Genomic DNA, 16,213 nt, shown 5'->3' with positions numbered 1-16,213 from the left:
TATTGCGGTATTGTGGAGATCTGAAGTCCTCGTAGGGAGCCATGACAAGGCCCTGGCAGGAAACTTTCTCAGTTGGGGTTACCTCGTGAACGTCATTCCCGCCAGAGGTCAGTGTTCTTTTGTAAGTGCTGCTGACTGCGTTCTCTTCGGAGACCATTTCGTTTGACGAGTATCCAGTCGACTCAGCCGCTTCCTCAACTTCTTCGCCCTGTGAGCGTTTCGCTGGGCTCATTGTAAGTGAGGTCGTGCTTGCCTTGTGCCTATCGATGACGGAATTTTCGCAGCATTGCTTGCTTGGAGATGTACAGTGGTGGCTGACCATCGGGAGCCTGTCATCGCCCGCTTGGAATGAGAAAATGCGGCGATGGTGTGTCTCCGTGACGTCCTCGTCTTCGCTGCGGTCCAAATCATCAAATTGATCCGTCAAATATGAGTTAGGTGCTCCCGAACCGGCCGTGAGGTGATCAGTGAGGCGAGAACGTAAGAAGTCGTCGAGCCTCCCGGTGCCCGGGCCCAGATATAGCCCAGGTTTTGGGTGTTTAAGGTTTGCAGGCCGGCGGCCCTGATGCAGTCCAGGCTCTTGTGAACTACTGCCTGCGTTGACGACAGACGTCGCGGCACGTCGTCTCTGACCAGGTCTCCGGCGCAGGCTGTGGCGGCGAAGCCGCTCACTGCTGATAACATCGGCGTCCGGGGCTAAGTCTTGCCGCATAGTCACTGAGAAGGCTCATATTAGTTGTTATAAAGTAACGATCCAAACAGGCGTGCTTTGTAGCTCACTCACAAAGTGAGCGATGCGATGCGAATCGCTGTGGCTTTCTTGGAAATATTGTTTTAGTTGGGCAACAGACATCGCCAAGTTCGACATCGGCACCTGCTTGAGCATGCTGAGAGAGTATAGGATCAACCCCTGCGCCGTCCGTCAAGTCACGAATGCGTGCCTTGAACCGCCTTGACTCAGCCAGGCTGCGATCCACAACGCTCCCGGATCTCGCAAGCACAACAGCTGCAACACCTTCGGGGGCAGCTCGGGCTAAGAGCAACTCAAGCCGGCGGATTTCAGCCTTGTAATCGCTCTCCTTCCTCCCCCAATCTATTGACATCGTCGTGAACTCGTCCAGGCTTCTTCGTTTTGTTTCAGTCTCTTCAGCAAGCAATTGCTGTGTCTCGTGTAGGGAGGTTTGCAATCCCGAAAACCCTTCGAGTAGATGTCGAATATGTGGGTCGAACTCTACTGGGAGTGGTGTCGAGACCGATTTCGTCATCATAAGGGTGTATAGAATGTCAACAGTCTGATCAAGGGTTGGGTGATGCCAGGCGTGTGCCCTGTCGTCGACGATTTCTTCGAGAGCCACAGGGGCTGGCGGAAGACGCACCTTGTACGTAGCTTGTCCTGCACTTGGCATGCTTTCCTGGTCTATGTTCAGAGACGAGACACGGCTGCACAAGCCTGTCGTCGCTTGTCGGCCTGCTTCGCACGCACCTTCCTTTAAGTTGCTGTTGTCGGTCGTGTAAGTATTGTTCAGACTTGGCTCATGAGCGCTGGATGGTTGCCAGGGTCGGAACCAGTCTAGAGCAGACATTGTGTCCTAGAATTTGAAGGCCACGGCAATCCTTGGTGATGAAAGGGAATCTCATCTACAGGAAAATCGTTTGCGTCTGTCAAATTGTTGGCAAGGATGGTAATACCAACACAGCCTGCAGAGACTGCCGATTCCGCAGGCTCGAACGAAGGTGGACTCGGGCGCGGACAGGAGGCGCATAGGAGACAGCAAAATTCGACTTCTTGTCTGGCGAGGAAAGTTCGGCCTGGCAAGCAGACCTTATGCTGCCTCTGACATTTTGCACCTGCCGTGACAGATGAGTAACAATGGAACAGCAACGGCGGCAGCAACAACAACAACGGGAAGGAGAATGAGTGATCTGCTTGATCCTGGACTTCCTTGTCGATTACCGGCTGTTCTTCTCACCAACAAAGAGGAGCACAGAGTTGACAGGAGGGATGAGTAAGTAGCACCAGGCCCGTGTCAACGACAACGTCTGAAATTACGCAAGGACTGTCCAGACGTGTCTTGACCCTGTAGTGCCTAGCTATCCAAGTTTCGATGCTACTCTGTCGCCAGCACCTTTCCATAAGTGACGTCTCAGTGTCCAATGCCGTAGCGCCAGCCCCCTTACCAACTAGAGAAAGAGGTCTTCAGCTTTCTGTCGCTGGCGACCACGTCCTCCAATTCTACTTACAAAGAGTTCCTTGCCTTCATTAGTGCCAAACCTATCAGGGAAAAGTTCTTTAACGCTTGCTCCCGCTGCACCCTTGATTGCAAATCCGGCATCTCGTCCTTTCCGCTCTGCAGCTCCTTTGATTGACAATAGGTCAGGAGCTTTCGAGGCGTCATCGTCAAACGAAAGCCGACTCGTCCTCTCCGTCATGCCAACCCGATCCATGTGTCCTTCTCCAACCGTTTGTATCCTAGATGGGAAGAGCTCTTTCGCAGCCCTCTCCTCCGCCAATGTATGCCGAATGCCCGAAGCCGTTGCTCTGTTGTTCGAGGTACCTGAATCGGCATTCTGTAATACCACGGGGCGACTGTCAAGTAGATCGCGTAAGGGAGAAGCTGACCGATTCCGCGTTGACCCCTTATTGCCCAAAGATGACCTGTTAGGGAAGAGCTCCTTTTCGGCATTGGTCCGTCTTGAGCCACCCAACCCTGATGCTGAGCCTCGCGAGCGGGACCTCCGTTGCTGAGTGCGTGATTTGGCGGCGCGACTCGCCAAGGTTGCTTCGTCATCGTCGTAGAGGCTCGCGTCGAATACCTCAATCTCATCGCTGCCTCTACGATCCCGAGCGTAACTGTCACGGCCACGGTAGCCATTATCATCGCGCTCACGATATCGCCGTCTGCCTTCGCGTCGTCTCCGTTCCTCGGGGTCCTGATCAGGGTGGAATAGGTAATAACGACTCCGAGTAGCCGCCCCCGGCGCCTTCTTATCACTTTGCAGTGCAATTCGGATCTGCAAGTTGACTTCGGGTTTGGAAGGTATGTCCTTCGCTGGGACAGTCTCCCCAGCAGAGGTTTGGGCGGCTGCTTCTGGTTGCGCGCTCAGAGCCCGCAACGCATCTCGGGCAGCATCCTCGGACTGGAACACCAAGTTGGCGGACTCGTCATTGATCCATTCAACCTTATTTACCCGTCCAAAGTGGTCTTCCACAAAAGCTTTGACATCTTCGGTCGACAACGTGTCAAGTCCTCGGATGTAAACCTTGTTGGGCACGATAGTTGTGCTTTCGCTGTCGGCAGAGGGCTCATCGTGCGCGGTATCCGACGCTGGCGCGATCTTGGTGGAGGATGTGGGTTAGCATATGCTTCAAGAGGGGCTAGCTGTAGGTGCCGGAAATACCATCTGATCATCAGTCGCAGCTTCAGTTCGCGTCGGGCTCTCCGCCACGTCCTCCATCACCATGTCGAAGTCCATGATGAAAGCGCTTGCCGCAAATGCAGTCCAAGGTGGTCGAGAAGCGGTGCTGTCCTGGGGTCGGGCGATCGGAAATGCCACCAGCGTGCGATTGGCAAATTTGCTGGAAATGTCAAGGAATGTGTCGAGTCGCAATGGGCTGGCCGGCTTCCTTTGCTAGGGGATGTTTGCCCGGCAAGTCCGCTGCGCGGTTTCAGTCGCGGAAGGGAATAAGTAGTTGAAGCGCCACGTCTGGCACTTAGTTTCTGAAAGAGGAAGAGAGGATAATCGACAACGCTCATAGATGAAGTCTGAGATCTGAAAGTAACGGTCGCCGACGACAAGGGCTTGGGAGAAGGTGCAGTCATACGTTCTCAAGGTCTCAAGCCTCGCCAGTTCGATGGGGTTAGATGCGAGCGCGCCGCATGGACCGTTCGTTGTCTTGTTCATGTCACCAGCGAAGACTGTTTGCTCCACTTATTACCGGAGCTAAGTGACCAACGACCAGGTAGCTAGCTGGTAGGAGAAGCAGGCAGGTAGCGCTAGTTGTATACGAACACATATGTAAGTCGGCACCTATCTTGTCCTGTCCTCAAGAGCATGCAGGCATAAGCATCTCGCGCTTGTTTCATCCGCAAAGATCATTGATCACAGGTATATTTCAATCTGCATGTGCTTTGCAAATTCTCGCTTGCGGCGCATCAGGGTTGATCAACTTGGCACCATCATCGCAGGGTAGGTCCCACTTGCGTCGCAAATGTTTGTCTATAATTCTATACTCTATATGGTCGTATCGCAACATTTGGAGCTCAGTCCAACGGAGTAGCCGTAACGTCTTTGCGTTATCCTACACCTTCTCGACACGCCTCGGAAGGTCTATGATTGTGGACAAGGAGACAATGGTCATCTTCTTCCGCGCGTTTTCACCCTCACCTCCCACAGAGGCAGATCCGAAAACAGAGGTTTGCGTCGCATCCGACGCCCGTCGCTTCAAGGATGATAATTGTGGCATAATGTGCCCCGCCGATGGACGGCTGTCGCAAGCCAAATCATCGTCTTCTTGTGCGTCATCTGGGTCTAGGTATGGGTCGAATGACCAGCAAGTTTCAAGGCCGTCGAGAAACCTGGGCGATCGGCGTAGAAAGTGCCAGGAGAGAGTGTCGTGGCGCATCGCGATGTACAACGACTCGACGTTGCCACTACTATCGCTCACTGCACAGTGTTCCCGCAAGAACTCGAGATCATACTGCGCATCGACCAACTTCTTATCCAACGGGCGTAGCATGGGTAGCCCTCGCAGCTGTGTTGCGTCGCATAGCTTGGCCTTCAGCGGCATCCATGGGCGGCCCTTGAGGACAGCGTCAAAAGCGGTGGAGACGGCAGCACAAAAGGAATGACTGTCCGCACCAGCCACAACGACGGTGCGGTGCAGCCCGCGTGACAAGCATCGCTTGTAAGCATTTGTGTCTCTTTCGAAAGGAAATGGTTGCGAGGATGAAGGCAATAGAGAGATGTGAACTGTCCAGGGTCCGGAGGTCCCTTGGGCGGGAGGGGTTCGATCAACGGAAATGGGTAGAGGGGTCGGCTTCTTAGCTTCAGCCGGCACGGAGCTCTGGGTAGCATGGGAAAACTGAGGCGTGGAGGCTCGACTCGCCGGCGAAACTGGAACATGATGTGTCTCTAAACTGTCGAGCCTCTCCTCCAGGCCGAGATCAGCATCCGCCAGCTCCAGTTGGCGATCAGCAACGGACCTCATCTGATGGTCGATCTTGGTCACTCGTATTGATTCAGTGCGCATGGCCTCGTGAAGCTGCAGACAGCGTTGTTCAAGGAGCTCCACCGACTGCCAAACGCGATTGATGTTTCGATACGATGTCCTAATCTCCTGGGTGGCCTCGTCGTGCGTCTTATCAAGACGGTCCTCCAACTCGCCCAGCCTGCTGACGAGACTACCAAACGCGCCCTGCTGCTCACGGTCTAGCTGGCGCTCCACGACCTCGAGGCGTTGTTTGAGCAGATCAAGCTCACGTTTCTCCGCAGGCTGCTCGGCTGTTTTGACGTGGTAGCAAGCCATATGGCCACAGTCACAAGTAGCGCCGGGTGTGGACTGGTTATGCGAAAAGTGAGCGCAGGCGCAGCGTTGACCCTTGATGCCGGGCACGAGAAGTATGTATCGACACTGGCCCTCAGGCAGCGGGGACGGTGGCTGGTCCATGGTAGTAGGGGCTCTCCAGAAAGCGGCGAAGAATCAAGGGCAGGGCAGTGACGATGAGTAGAGGCGACGGGCGAGCTTGAGGTCCATGGGAGAGAGTGTGTCCGGAAACTGCCCTTTCCCGGCCCAGAATTCAGTGTCAGCAGCGCGAATAGGCGAGTACCCCCCCTCTTCAAGTTTCAGAGAGTGGTGTGCGTTTTTTTTCCCCAGTCAGCACCGTTAGCTAGGCTGCGGAGGAGAGGAGGGATGTTGGAAAAGGCGGGATGGCGAGATAGTGATGGAGAGCGGGCGCGTGTGAGTGACCGAGTGAGCGAAAGAGAACGAAGGGCAAAGAGCGAGGGAAAAAGCACGCGATGCAGCCGGGAGATGAGCGATCGGCCCGCGGTCTGCAATCTGCAGTCTCCAGTCCAAGGCAGTCTGTGAGCGGCCCCTTGGGCCGAGTTGACGGTACGTAGGCGAGTCAAAGCGAGGGATGGCGAGTACGCACAAGGGGGTGAGAAAAGCCTTCCAAGTCCAGGTCGGGAAAGACGGGGATACCGTCAGTGTTAGTCAAGTACTGGACAAGTGCGCGGGAGAGGGCGCGGGAGACAGCGTGGGCAAAGATGTGGACAAGACGTGGGTGTGCGGGCGCGCGGAACGTGGCAGCGTGGGCAGTCACTGGCTAACGGCCCGAACGGGCGCTACCGCCAACACCTCCCGACCTAGACCGCACCTCCTCTCAGCACATTGTGTACTCTTCTCAGTCAGTACCGGCCTCGTCTTTTCGTATCATACGGCACCTCGAGGGTGGGAGATGCTGGGCAGACCAATAGGGAGGCCCCGAATGATCAGGGGTTCTAGGGGTCCTTGGACGTCGGACCACAGTGGAGGGCTCCATCATCAAGGTGCCATGTCGCGCAATACCGACGATTCCTGCATGCTCCCGCGACTCAGTCCATAACGCCCGCATCTTGAGCCACACCCACAGCGGTTGTACCAGTTTAGCCCGCACGCAGTCGGTCTGACACAGCGCCACCAGAGGCGGAGACCTGTGATACCTAGGTTACCTCACTATCACTATCAAGGACCTTGCTAACCACTTCAAAGCTCTCAATATGTATGCCATGCACGGTAGGGATAAGAGAGGCGGGCGGTGCAGGGAACTCTGCTGAGCCCCTTGATATTCAAAATTCACCGACTTGGGCATACCACTCACTCACTGGACTCACTACCTTACCCACCCAGGTACCTACCTGAAAGTACCTAAGGCAACTCAGGTAGGTAGGTACCATAGGTACTTGCCTGGTGTGTGGCCGACTTCCCGGATACAGTGGCCGCCAGACCCGACACGACCTCCCCAGGTTGCCCAGCCAGGTACCTCCCACTCGGCCTGTTGGCTTATCAGCTCGCAATCATCTAGGCGTCAGTCTATGTGCCCCAGGGCCTTGCCGATGTCGTGGGGGGAACGGAAACGCAGGGGGCGAAGGGAAAGAGGAGGGGGGGGGGGTTTACCGCTCCAGCACCCCCTCTGTACCCCAACCGCTCAAAGCTGGTCAGCCAACCCAGGGCCGAGGCTGCGGGCGTGGGCACGCCTCCTCCTCCTGTCTCTGCGCCCGCCTTGTTTCGTCTGGGACGAGGTTCGCGATCCACCGTGTCCGATAACCGCACCTCGTCCCGTATCTGTGTGTTAAGCCCCGAGACCCCATCCTTGCTCTCTTGATCATCCGCCCGTCTCCTGCCCATTTTGTTCCTCATGGGTCGCTTCGGGTCCACCGTAGATTCCCTGTTAGAGACGTATTCTCAATGTCTTCTGCTCCTCAAGCGGATCAAACCACGCGAACATTCATCCGATGGAGATGCAGCGCAAGCTGCGCGCCTTCGTAAAGCCATCCGTGCAGATCGAACCCAGGTGCGCCAAGCCTACACCTCCCAACTGTCGCTCCTCGGCGGACAATTAGAGAAGGGCGATGGTAAGTTCAGTCGATACACTATTTAGCCAACGCTGAACCCAGAACGTGTCCATCGCGATCAATCCGGTGAGTCTTGTACTGACCAACATGTCGTCCATACTTAGCCGTTGCACGCTCCTCGGTAAGAAGGGCCATCAAGCGCCTCACCAACGCCGTGTCGCGTCTGCTTCAAGTGCCTGCTGTGACTGCGAGCCGCAACGGCCACCCGATCTTGGATTATGCATCCTTGAGGTCACTATCAACCGCGTCTTGCATCGACACAGTCAGGGCTATTGATGAGATGTCGATTCGACTATCGCCGTCGCCTCGCACCAGGCGGCGAGTAGTATCAAACCTGTCTGGGACATCCTCACATCATTCGAGCAGAACCAGTTCCAGTCATGGGCAGGTGCGATCGCCCAGTGCCCGCACCCATGATCACACGAAGACGAAGAAGCGCAAATCTTCATCTACCATGGCGTCGGCGAGTACCAAGCTCGGCGAGGTCAGATCAACAACAAGCCGCGATGAAAACCGTCAAGCATCAGATCAGGAACCAACGTTTCCTCTGCGTCCTTACAAACGAAGTTCGGATGGCAAAGGAAAGAAGTTCTGGGGACTGTTTGGATAGGTAGTGGGGGTATTCGGGGCATGAGAGGGAGTTCCAAAGTATGAACGCGCCAGGAACGTTACCTTGCTTGAGGCCATATCGACCAGCTTCCCCCAGCTGCGTTGTTGATTGAATTGTACACGTGCCCCCCCATCAATCTTGTGCGTGGTCCATTCCTGTGTGTGCTATTCGTGAAGCAACATAACGAGGTAGATGGACCTTGGCCGCCTCCACTGCGTTTCTTGCTGTTTCTGTCTTAGAGGTGTGGCAGCTGACATGAAGCCTTGCCAACTGGCAAGCAATTCAAGCTCAGAGAGACTCATCTGCCCCACCATAGATCGGTGCAAGCCACCGCACGAGACCTGAAATTCGCCTTCGACGTATGGCATGTATTGGCCTGGTCCATCCTTCGCCTCACGTAATTGACCCAAGCCAGGGAAGGTGAGCAAGTCGAGAAGACACCACACCCCACCACGACGTCGCCTTTATGCCGCCTGATCCAAAGTGGCCACCAAGAAGTAAGCCGGGATCATTGCGGTGTTGAATTGTCAACACCGTTTGCTCGTTCATCCGTCAACTGACGCTACCCCCCTTAGGAGCTCATCTTCGACAAACGACCCCTCACTTTCCTGGGAGCAACAGCACTCGACGCAATGGCTGCCGACTCTGCCGCAAACCTCACATCGCTCCTGCGTGCCTCTTCCATTGACGACCACGAGGAAGTTCTTCGTGCCGCCAATGCTGCTCTGAAAACCTCAAAGCTCGACACTGGCGCACAGCGCACCAGGGTTGTCGCTCTTCTGAAGCTCGACCGGTTTGAGGATGCCATGCGTGCCCTCAACGACGGCGGCGCCACGCTCGAGGCCGATTGCCGGCTAGAGAAGGCATATGCTCTTTACAAGACGGGAAAGTTGGACGATGCTGCTTCGCTTGCGGCATCCACCACTGGACGCAGCTTCAGCCACGTTGCTGCGCAAGTCGCCTATCGTGCTGAACGATTCCAAGACGCGAGGCAACTGTACGACGAGCTAGCATCTGACAAGGCCGCGGCTGCAGATGAGGAGAGCGACCTGAGCATCAACGTCCTGGCTACAGCTGCTCAGAGGGACTGGCAGTCGCAGGCCGCGCTGTCCAGCGGCGTCGTACAACCTCCCGTCGCTCCAGCCTTGGACACCTTTGAGCTCGCCTACAACCTGGCCTGCGGCTGCATCGCCCGCGGAGAGCTTTCGAAAGCCTCGAGTCTCCTACAACGCGCCAGCCGTCTCTGTGATGAGTCTGATGACCTCTCTGATGAGGAAAAGCGAGCAGAGATGGCACCGATTCTAATTCAAAAGGCATATGTGTATTCGAGATTGGGCAACAATACCGAGGCTCTCAAGCTTCACCGCCAGCTGGAAGCTTCCGAGTACGTTTCTCAGTTTCTGTCGTTCCTCCCATCCCAGAAATTAACCAGACTAACTCGCTTGCGTAGGATTAGCGACGCTGAAGCACGGCTCGTAGCGACGAACAACGCTTCCACGCTGGATAACACCGCAAGCAACCCGTTCGCAGTCCAGCGTACTCTCGAGGCCAACCCAACCGTGTCAAATGACGCCAAACTCTTTCACTATCAGGATAGTCGGCTACGACGGAACAAATTGGCACTTGCCCTACGTGCACAGAAGTTCTCGGGTGTTGCTCGTCAAACGAAACACTTGATTAGCGCATCTTCACCATCATCGACGACCAGTTCCGATGCAAATGTTCTATCGGTCATCAACGTGGCTGCTCGTTCATTAGAGCATAGCAGCCAAGTATCGTTGCGTGATATCTTGCCTGCGGCAGAGCGACACCCCGCCGATATTGGCGTCTTGCTGACGGCAATCCAGCTGCATGTCCTTGGCAAAAATTACGAAGCCGCTGTGTCCCTTCTTGAAGCTCTCTTTACTCAATTGGAAGAGCTGAAGCAAGGAGATGTCCGTTTCTCTGCCGGCCTTGTCGCCCTGGCCGTATCTCTATACCGAAACCAACGCCGGGCTGGTTGTGCGACTACTGAGTTGGCTAAGGCGATAAAGTACTGGAACGAAAAGTCTGACACCCAGTCGGCCTCGCTTCTGCAAGGTGCTGGTGCAGAGCTCTTGAAGTCAACCGACGCCGATGACTTGTCCGTCGCAGGCACTGCGTTCGAGAAGCTTTGTCAGCAGTCAACCGCGGATCCCATCGCCGTGGCTGGACTGATTGCGTCCTTTGGAAAGCGGGACCGCTCTAAGGTTGAGCCCTACCTAGGTAACTTACCTGCAGTTGATGGACTTGTTAGCAATGTCGATGTCCAGCAGCTTGTTGAGGGTGGTGTGGCCGTGCTGCCCGCAGCGACATCATCCGCTAAGGAGCGAACTGCTGAAAAGTCCGGAGGTCAGAACAGCCGGCTGCAGAAGAAAAGAAAGAGAAAGCTTCCGAAGGACTTTGAGGAAGGGAAGAAGATGGATCCCGAACGCTGGCTTCCCTTGCGGGACCGCTCATCCTATCGACCTAAGGGCAAGAAGGGGAAGAAGAAGGCCAACGACAGTACACAGGGCGGGTTCGTCAAGGAGGAGGAAACACTTGAGCTCGCGGGCGGCGCAGGCTCTGTCAAGGTTGAGAGAGCCCCCACGTCATCGTCATCGTCCAACAAAAAGAAGAAGAAGGGCAAGAAATGATGACGTCTTCCTTTGGAAACCGTCACTGATGAGAAGGGAGCGGATGGCAAAAGTGTTGGCACAGCACTGTCATTGCGATAAAGCACGCTTTTCAGGACGACCACATCATGTTATTGCTCTCGAGTATTCCAGCTTCTTCGTCTCTGCTCTCCACACAAGGTAGCCCGTGACCTGTGATCCGCTGTTTGCGACTACTCTTGAGTTCGGATGTGTCGCTTTTGTGCGGACTCGCCAACAGTTTGCATATAGATATTACATAAATTGCACACGGTCATGCCTGTCCCATGTTTCCGTAACCCTGTTGTACCCTGGTACTGCCCTCTCGAAGTCTTGAGTGCTTTTGCTTTCCTTGCCAAGCCATTCGCCCCTTCGAGTCATTCGTACTCATAGTCAACTTTTGGCACAGTTGCGCTGCCTGACTCCTCCTACTCAGAATAATGGGCCAATCAGCCTCAACGTGTCGAATACCTTGACGACCTTGAAACCCTGCATGTAAGATCGGAGTCGCGCTGCCGGTCAGGTCGCTGCTTCTGCGCATGATGATGGTGTCTAGCAAACCATTGAGGTCTGGAGAGACACGCTTCAGGCGCTGTCTGATGTTCCATGAATTGCGGCGGATTTGGGTCCTCTAAGCCTTGACCGACTGGACATGCGGACCTGACAGCTTCTGTCGCTGTTGAGAGTCGGCGCTCTCGCCGGCACGCTCTTCCAAGGGAGACGCTGTTGACCTGGTTGCAGGACTCTTCGGGGACACAAGTCTCGACGCGATTGGCCCCGACAACGGTGACCGATCTTCGTCCATCTGCAGCTCTCCAGCCTCTGCCTCCTCTTCGTCTCCAAACTGAGTCTCGATCGCCGGGAGCGGTGTACGACGACCTTCCGAAATGCTTAGCGCACGCTCACTCTCCGTGTCAGATGGCACCGAAAGCTTGCCTCCATGCGATGGTGTCTTATGAGCCTGCGCGGTAGAGTATTTACGGTGCAGTTCGCGAAAACTCCTTGCCGTCGCAGTACTGGCGCTGGCTGTCGACTCGCGGCGTTCCTTCATGGTCGGCTGTTGGCCAAGGGCATCATGGTAGTCTTCCTCCTCTTCTAGGCTTGCCGGAGATACAGGCTCTTCTCGCTGCGCCTGCATTTTCTGCCTCAACCTCTCTTCTGTCGGCATGTGTTGCAGACCCTCGCCAAAGTTGATGACTGATGCTTTCTTTCCATGCACCACAAAACTGCCAGATCCTCTACTGAGAATATCGTCTCTGATCGTGTCTTCGGAGATTCCACTTGAAGCTGAATCCTTGCCCTTTCTACTCCTGTGATGAGATAAGTGACCGGCGCTCTCCCTCAGAGTCCTCTGCAGGCTTCGACGTATTTTGTTCCTGTCGGCCTTTTCAGCATTTCCGGGGGCATCACGTTGCTCCGATAGGTCGCCAGTTTCAGAGATAGATCCCGTGCGAACTCCAGCTAAAGTGTGACGAGATGACGGCGACTCTAGGAGCCCAGCCTGTTCGAGCAAGTCGCGTTCATCAGCGTCGACATCGTCTGCATGTTGGTCTATGCTGTTCTCAGCAACCTGGCTGCGGGAGCCTTGTGGTGTGGAGGGCGGTTTAGTGCTCCCTCTGCCGGACTGAATTGGCACAGAAGAAGCCGCAGCTTGAGACTCAGACCGGGCACGTCGTAGAGGCTCTTCCGACGCTGACAAATTCGAGTCCCAAGACCTCTGGTGCCTATGTGACTGGAAAGTGGCACTTGTTGGGGGTGTCTGGAAATATTCTGTGGTCGGGGAATCGACATCAGGCTCTTCTGGCTGAGAACCGGAATTTTGGTGTTGCTGAGCCTTGCTGCCGATATGGCCGTTTTCGAGCGAGAGCGAATCTCGATCATCTGGCTGAGGTGGAAGGGGCTTGTCAATGTCGAGCGACACATCTTGCGCTTCCGTTCCTCGCGAGCCGTTTTTCGCAGGTGACATATCTGCCAAGAGGCCTTCCTCCTCAAGATCCTTGCTCAAGACATCCCGGTGACATCTGATCCTCCAAATTTCCATCCTGATCCACTTGATTTTCACATCCATACGCGCAGCCTCTCGCAAAAGCTCTTCGCGAGACTTGCTCTGGATGGGAGAAAGAATCTGTAAGTGTCGCGCATTCCTCAAGTCTTCTTCCAGCTCTTTTTCCTTGGCCGAGATATCCTCATCCGCCTTCTCCACAGATCTGGCCATAGTCTCGTGCCGTTGTGCAAGAATAGACTCGGCTTCCTTGTGATCAATTTTGCCCCTCACGATGCTGACCTCGCCAGTTGGGGTCTGAACCACCTGTGCGTTATTCGAGCTGTCAAGTCTTCGAATGCCGCGGCGGCTTTGACCCTCATAATTACCACCGACGACACCTCGCATTCTGACACCCGACGTCATGAACGCAGCAGCGTAGTTGAGTTTCGCCAGCCAGTCATTCATCTCGTCCTCGTTGTCTGCCAAAAGAACCTCCTCAACGAAAGCACCCGGCCTCGCGTAGTTGAAAGCGTTTTTGTGCTTCTTGTATGTTGAGTCGACAAGCGCAACTGCCTCCTTGATTGGCATGAAGGCATCCGGTTTGAAGTCAGTCAGCTGTGGCTTGAACGTGATTGGTTCGCCGTAGTAGCCTTGTTTGACGTGTGTGTCGTATTGGTGCATAAGGCTCTTCACCCAAGCCGTATTCCGGAAGAAATAGAGTTGAGCGCCCGTAAGAATAGCTCCCCACTCTTGCCACGGGGATCTTGTTTTCTTCTTCTTGGTGTCTTTCCGCCACAGTAGACCAACCTTGGTAATCTTGATGTCGACTACGCCTTGGGGGGCAGTATCAGGGTTGGTAGTGCTCTTCTCATCTCGGAAGGCATCTGGTCGAGACCTTGCCGATACAATTTGCAAGACACCAGTCCGGAAGAACGTTCTCTGCAGCTCCCTCACATTCAGGCTTTTAGCTGTTCCGAGGTAGTTGTAGTTGTCGTCCAACTCCATAACATCCTTCAGACTTGGTCGTAGGACGTCCAACTTCCCGTCAATGATGAGCGTATAAGGATCTAGTGGTTCCTTGGAAGACTTCTTGATTGCTGTGTCTGGAGTGCCGCCTGCGAAAATGGTCCGTCGCCTCCCCTTTTGTCGATCACCGTGCAAATCAACGTCATCCTCCAGATAGATGAAAGGGGTGTAGGTGATATTATCATAAAAGCATCGAAGGATAGACTCGGAAACACCTTCACCCCGAGTGTTCTTGATGTAGTCGTTTTGTTGCATCTTGTACTTGTTGTTCTTGTTGAAAACGTCCGTGTGAAGAATCAAGAGGGAAAATGCGATGAAATAAGCCTGGTCCGGTGAAGAGTATATCCCAGGGTTGCATTCGTGGTATCGATTTGCGAAGGCTTCTAGACATCGGTCAATCTGCTGGGTTTCTTTGGGCAGTTCTGCTTCCATAAGTAGTTTACGAATAGCCATGTCCATGGGATCCCCGAAAAAGCTGAAGCGGCGCATGTAACTCCGCAATACTGTGGCAAAGAATGGATCTGTGCCGCGAGATAGCGCACTGGCTATGACGCCCCGACTGAGTAGCTGCTCGATACGTGCGAGGTATTTGGCCGCAGTTTCATCCTCCCGTCGTTCCGGTAAAGCCACCGGCTCACGAGCGATTTGTAAAGAGTTGTTCTTGGAGGTGCTCGAGCCAGGGGTTGCCGGAGTAAGATTTCCAGGGCGCCCGCTTGCGAGCTCCGAGTTCTGTCGCAACCTGTTCAGGCCAAAAAGGTCACCCAGGCTTTTTCGCCCGGTGGATGATGAAGTGCGAGTCGTGCCTGGATTCAGGAAATCATCCATAGAATCTCGCCCTAGAGAGCTCATCGTAGATGATCTACCACGCAGTTGCAGTCGCGCTCGCGTTGGCGAGGAGCGTCCCGAGTGTATGGAGCCCGGGCGAAAGAGGGCTGTGGCAGGCGACACTGCAGGTTTTGTTGCCACATCGGCCGCTGACCATGATACAACCGAATCTGCATTTGCGCTGTAGCTGGAGGAAGGCCTCGATGGATTATGCGGTCGGGAGCTGCCTTCTCCAGGTTGAGACACGCCGAGCATGGAGCTCGAAGAGGCAGCGTAATCGCCGTTGATCGGCTTGCTTTTCTGTGGCAGATGGGAAAGATCAAAGAGCGGTGCAGCCGATTTATTCTTCCTACGCGGCAAGCGGAAGAAGTTTGTTGGTAGCGGAGCTGAAAGCTTCGTTGGTGTCGTCTCTGTAGGGTTTGCGGTGTGTGCCGAACTGACATCTGATCGAGAAGATTCGGAGGCGCGGTGAAGGGGGATAGGCAAGCCCTGAGACTCGCCTTCTTCAGCAGTTGGTAGCGTCCGCGATGAAGAAGTCTTGGAAACAGGTTCTTCAAATGTCACCAGAGTTGGTCGACTCCTCGCAGCGAGCTCTTCCAGCCCGGGGGTCCTCCTGTTCTTCCAGGTGTGTGCTCTTGTCATGTTCTCTTCGCTTGCTCTGGGCATTTCGCCTGATTTTCGAAAGCGATCGGCGAGACGCATACGGGACTGTTTCTTCTGGGGAACAGGTATCTCGAGTACAGGCGCCGTGGTGATGATTTCGGGGGCTTACTTTGCGTCAGCAAGATGTTTCACAACATGATCAAGTCTTCACATACGCCGGGGCATCGGCGGAGGCTTCTCGGCCTGCTGCTTGGCTCTGAGAGAGAGCTGAGAGTCGGAGGCGTTGCGAAACCTTAGGATGGAGAAGCGGCGGTGCTTTGGGGTCTCGTCTTGGATTGGTGGGGTCTCAGGGCGAGAGATAGAATCTTCATCGTCAGTACTAGCTTGTGACGCTGCGTGGTCGAGAGAGCTTGAGCGTGTTGGCTCCACGGGTGTCGTTGTTGGTTCTGGTATCGGGGCGGGGGGTGTGGAAGCGATGCTCGTGGCGGCAATGGCGGAGGTTGGAGATTCCGACTCGGTGAAGCGCGGCAGCGATAGCTGAGGTATGGAGGTGTCAGGCAAGGCTGAATGGCGTCTCATGTCGGATTCGCTGGCCATGTTGCCGTGACGGCGTAGAAAAGGCATGGGTGCGATGGGGCATGGTTTGCCAGGGATGGCTCTGAAGGCGAGGGAGGAGGGCACGTTGTCGACCCGGATAACAAGGTGCTGTCAAACTGTTGACGTCGAGGGTCACGCCCACGCCCACGCCTGTCGAAATTGGCGATGCCGGGTCGGGGATACAATTCAGGGCGATGTCAGCGCCGCCGGCACCTTGTGGTGCATTGATGCGAGCTGTGGTCGATGGAGGGATGGATTGACACCATGCGAAATGCACATGGGCTGGGTCGAGGGGGTTGGAGG

The 16,213-nt window shown here is 55.0% G+C and overlaps 4 protein-coding genes across 4 annotated transcripts; 1 reads left to right on the top strand and 3 right to left on the bottom strand.

Annotated features, from left to right (window-relative positions):
- Nucleotides 1-668: 668 nt before the first annotated feature.
- On the bottom strand, nucleotides 669-3,474 carry D7B24_009153 (uncharacterized protein; the record flags this gene model as incomplete). Its single annotated transcript, XM_028643231.1, has 7 exons — nucleotides 669-717; nucleotides 785-819; nucleotides 1,377-1,393; nucleotides 1,484-1,589; nucleotides 2,242-2,255; nucleotides 2,589-3,336; nucleotides 3,400-3,474. The coding sequence occupies 7 exons, from the start codon at nucleotides 3,472-3,474 to the stop codon at nucleotides 669-671; spliced, it is 1,044 nt and encodes a 347-aa protein (XP_028493129.1).
- An 826-nt stretch (nucleotides 3,475-4,300) lies between these two features.
- D7B24_009152 (uncharacterized protein) lies at nucleotides 4,301-5,668 on the bottom strand (the record flags this gene model as incomplete). The annotated part of the gene is made up of 1 exon (XM_028643230.1): nucleotides 4,301-5,668. The coding sequence occupies one exon, from the start codon at nucleotides 5,666-5,668 to the stop codon at nucleotides 4,301-4,303; it is 1,368 nt and encodes a 455-aa protein (XP_028493128.1).
- A 3,188-nt stretch (nucleotides 5,669-8,856) lies between these two features.
- SRP72 (Signal recognition particle core component) lies at nucleotides 8,857-10,878 on the top strand (the record flags this gene model as incomplete). Its single annotated transcript, XM_028643229.1, has 2 exons — nucleotides 8,857-9,608; nucleotides 9,675-10,878. The coding sequence occupies 2 exons, from the start codon at nucleotides 8,857-8,859 to the stop codon at nucleotides 10,876-10,878; spliced, it is 1,956 nt and encodes a 651-aa protein (XP_028493127.1).
- Nucleotides 10,879-11,506: 628 nt separating this feature from the next.
- D7B24_009150 (uncharacterized protein) lies at nucleotides 11,507-15,910 on the bottom strand (the record flags this gene model as incomplete). Its single annotated transcript, XM_028643228.1, has 2 exons — nucleotides 11,507-15,477; nucleotides 15,529-15,910. 2 exons carry the CDS (start codon nucleotides 15,908-15,910, stop codon nucleotides 11,507-11,509), a joined length of 4,353 nt encoding a protein of 1,450 aa, XP_028493126.1.
- Between the last annotated feature and the right edge of the window lie 303 nt (nucleotides 15,911-16,213).

The sequence above is a fragment of the Verticillium nonalfalfae genome (assembly GCF_003724135.2).
Source record: "Verticillium nonalfalfae strain VnAa140/NRRL 66861 chromosome Unknown scaffold_89, whole genome shotgun sequence".
NCBI lineage: Eukaryota > Fungi > Ascomycota > Sordariomycetes > Glomerellales > Plectosphaerellaceae > Verticillium > Verticillium nonalfalfae.
Note: the sequence above shows the minus strand (reverse complement) of the source record. Positions and strands in the feature narration are given on the sequence as shown.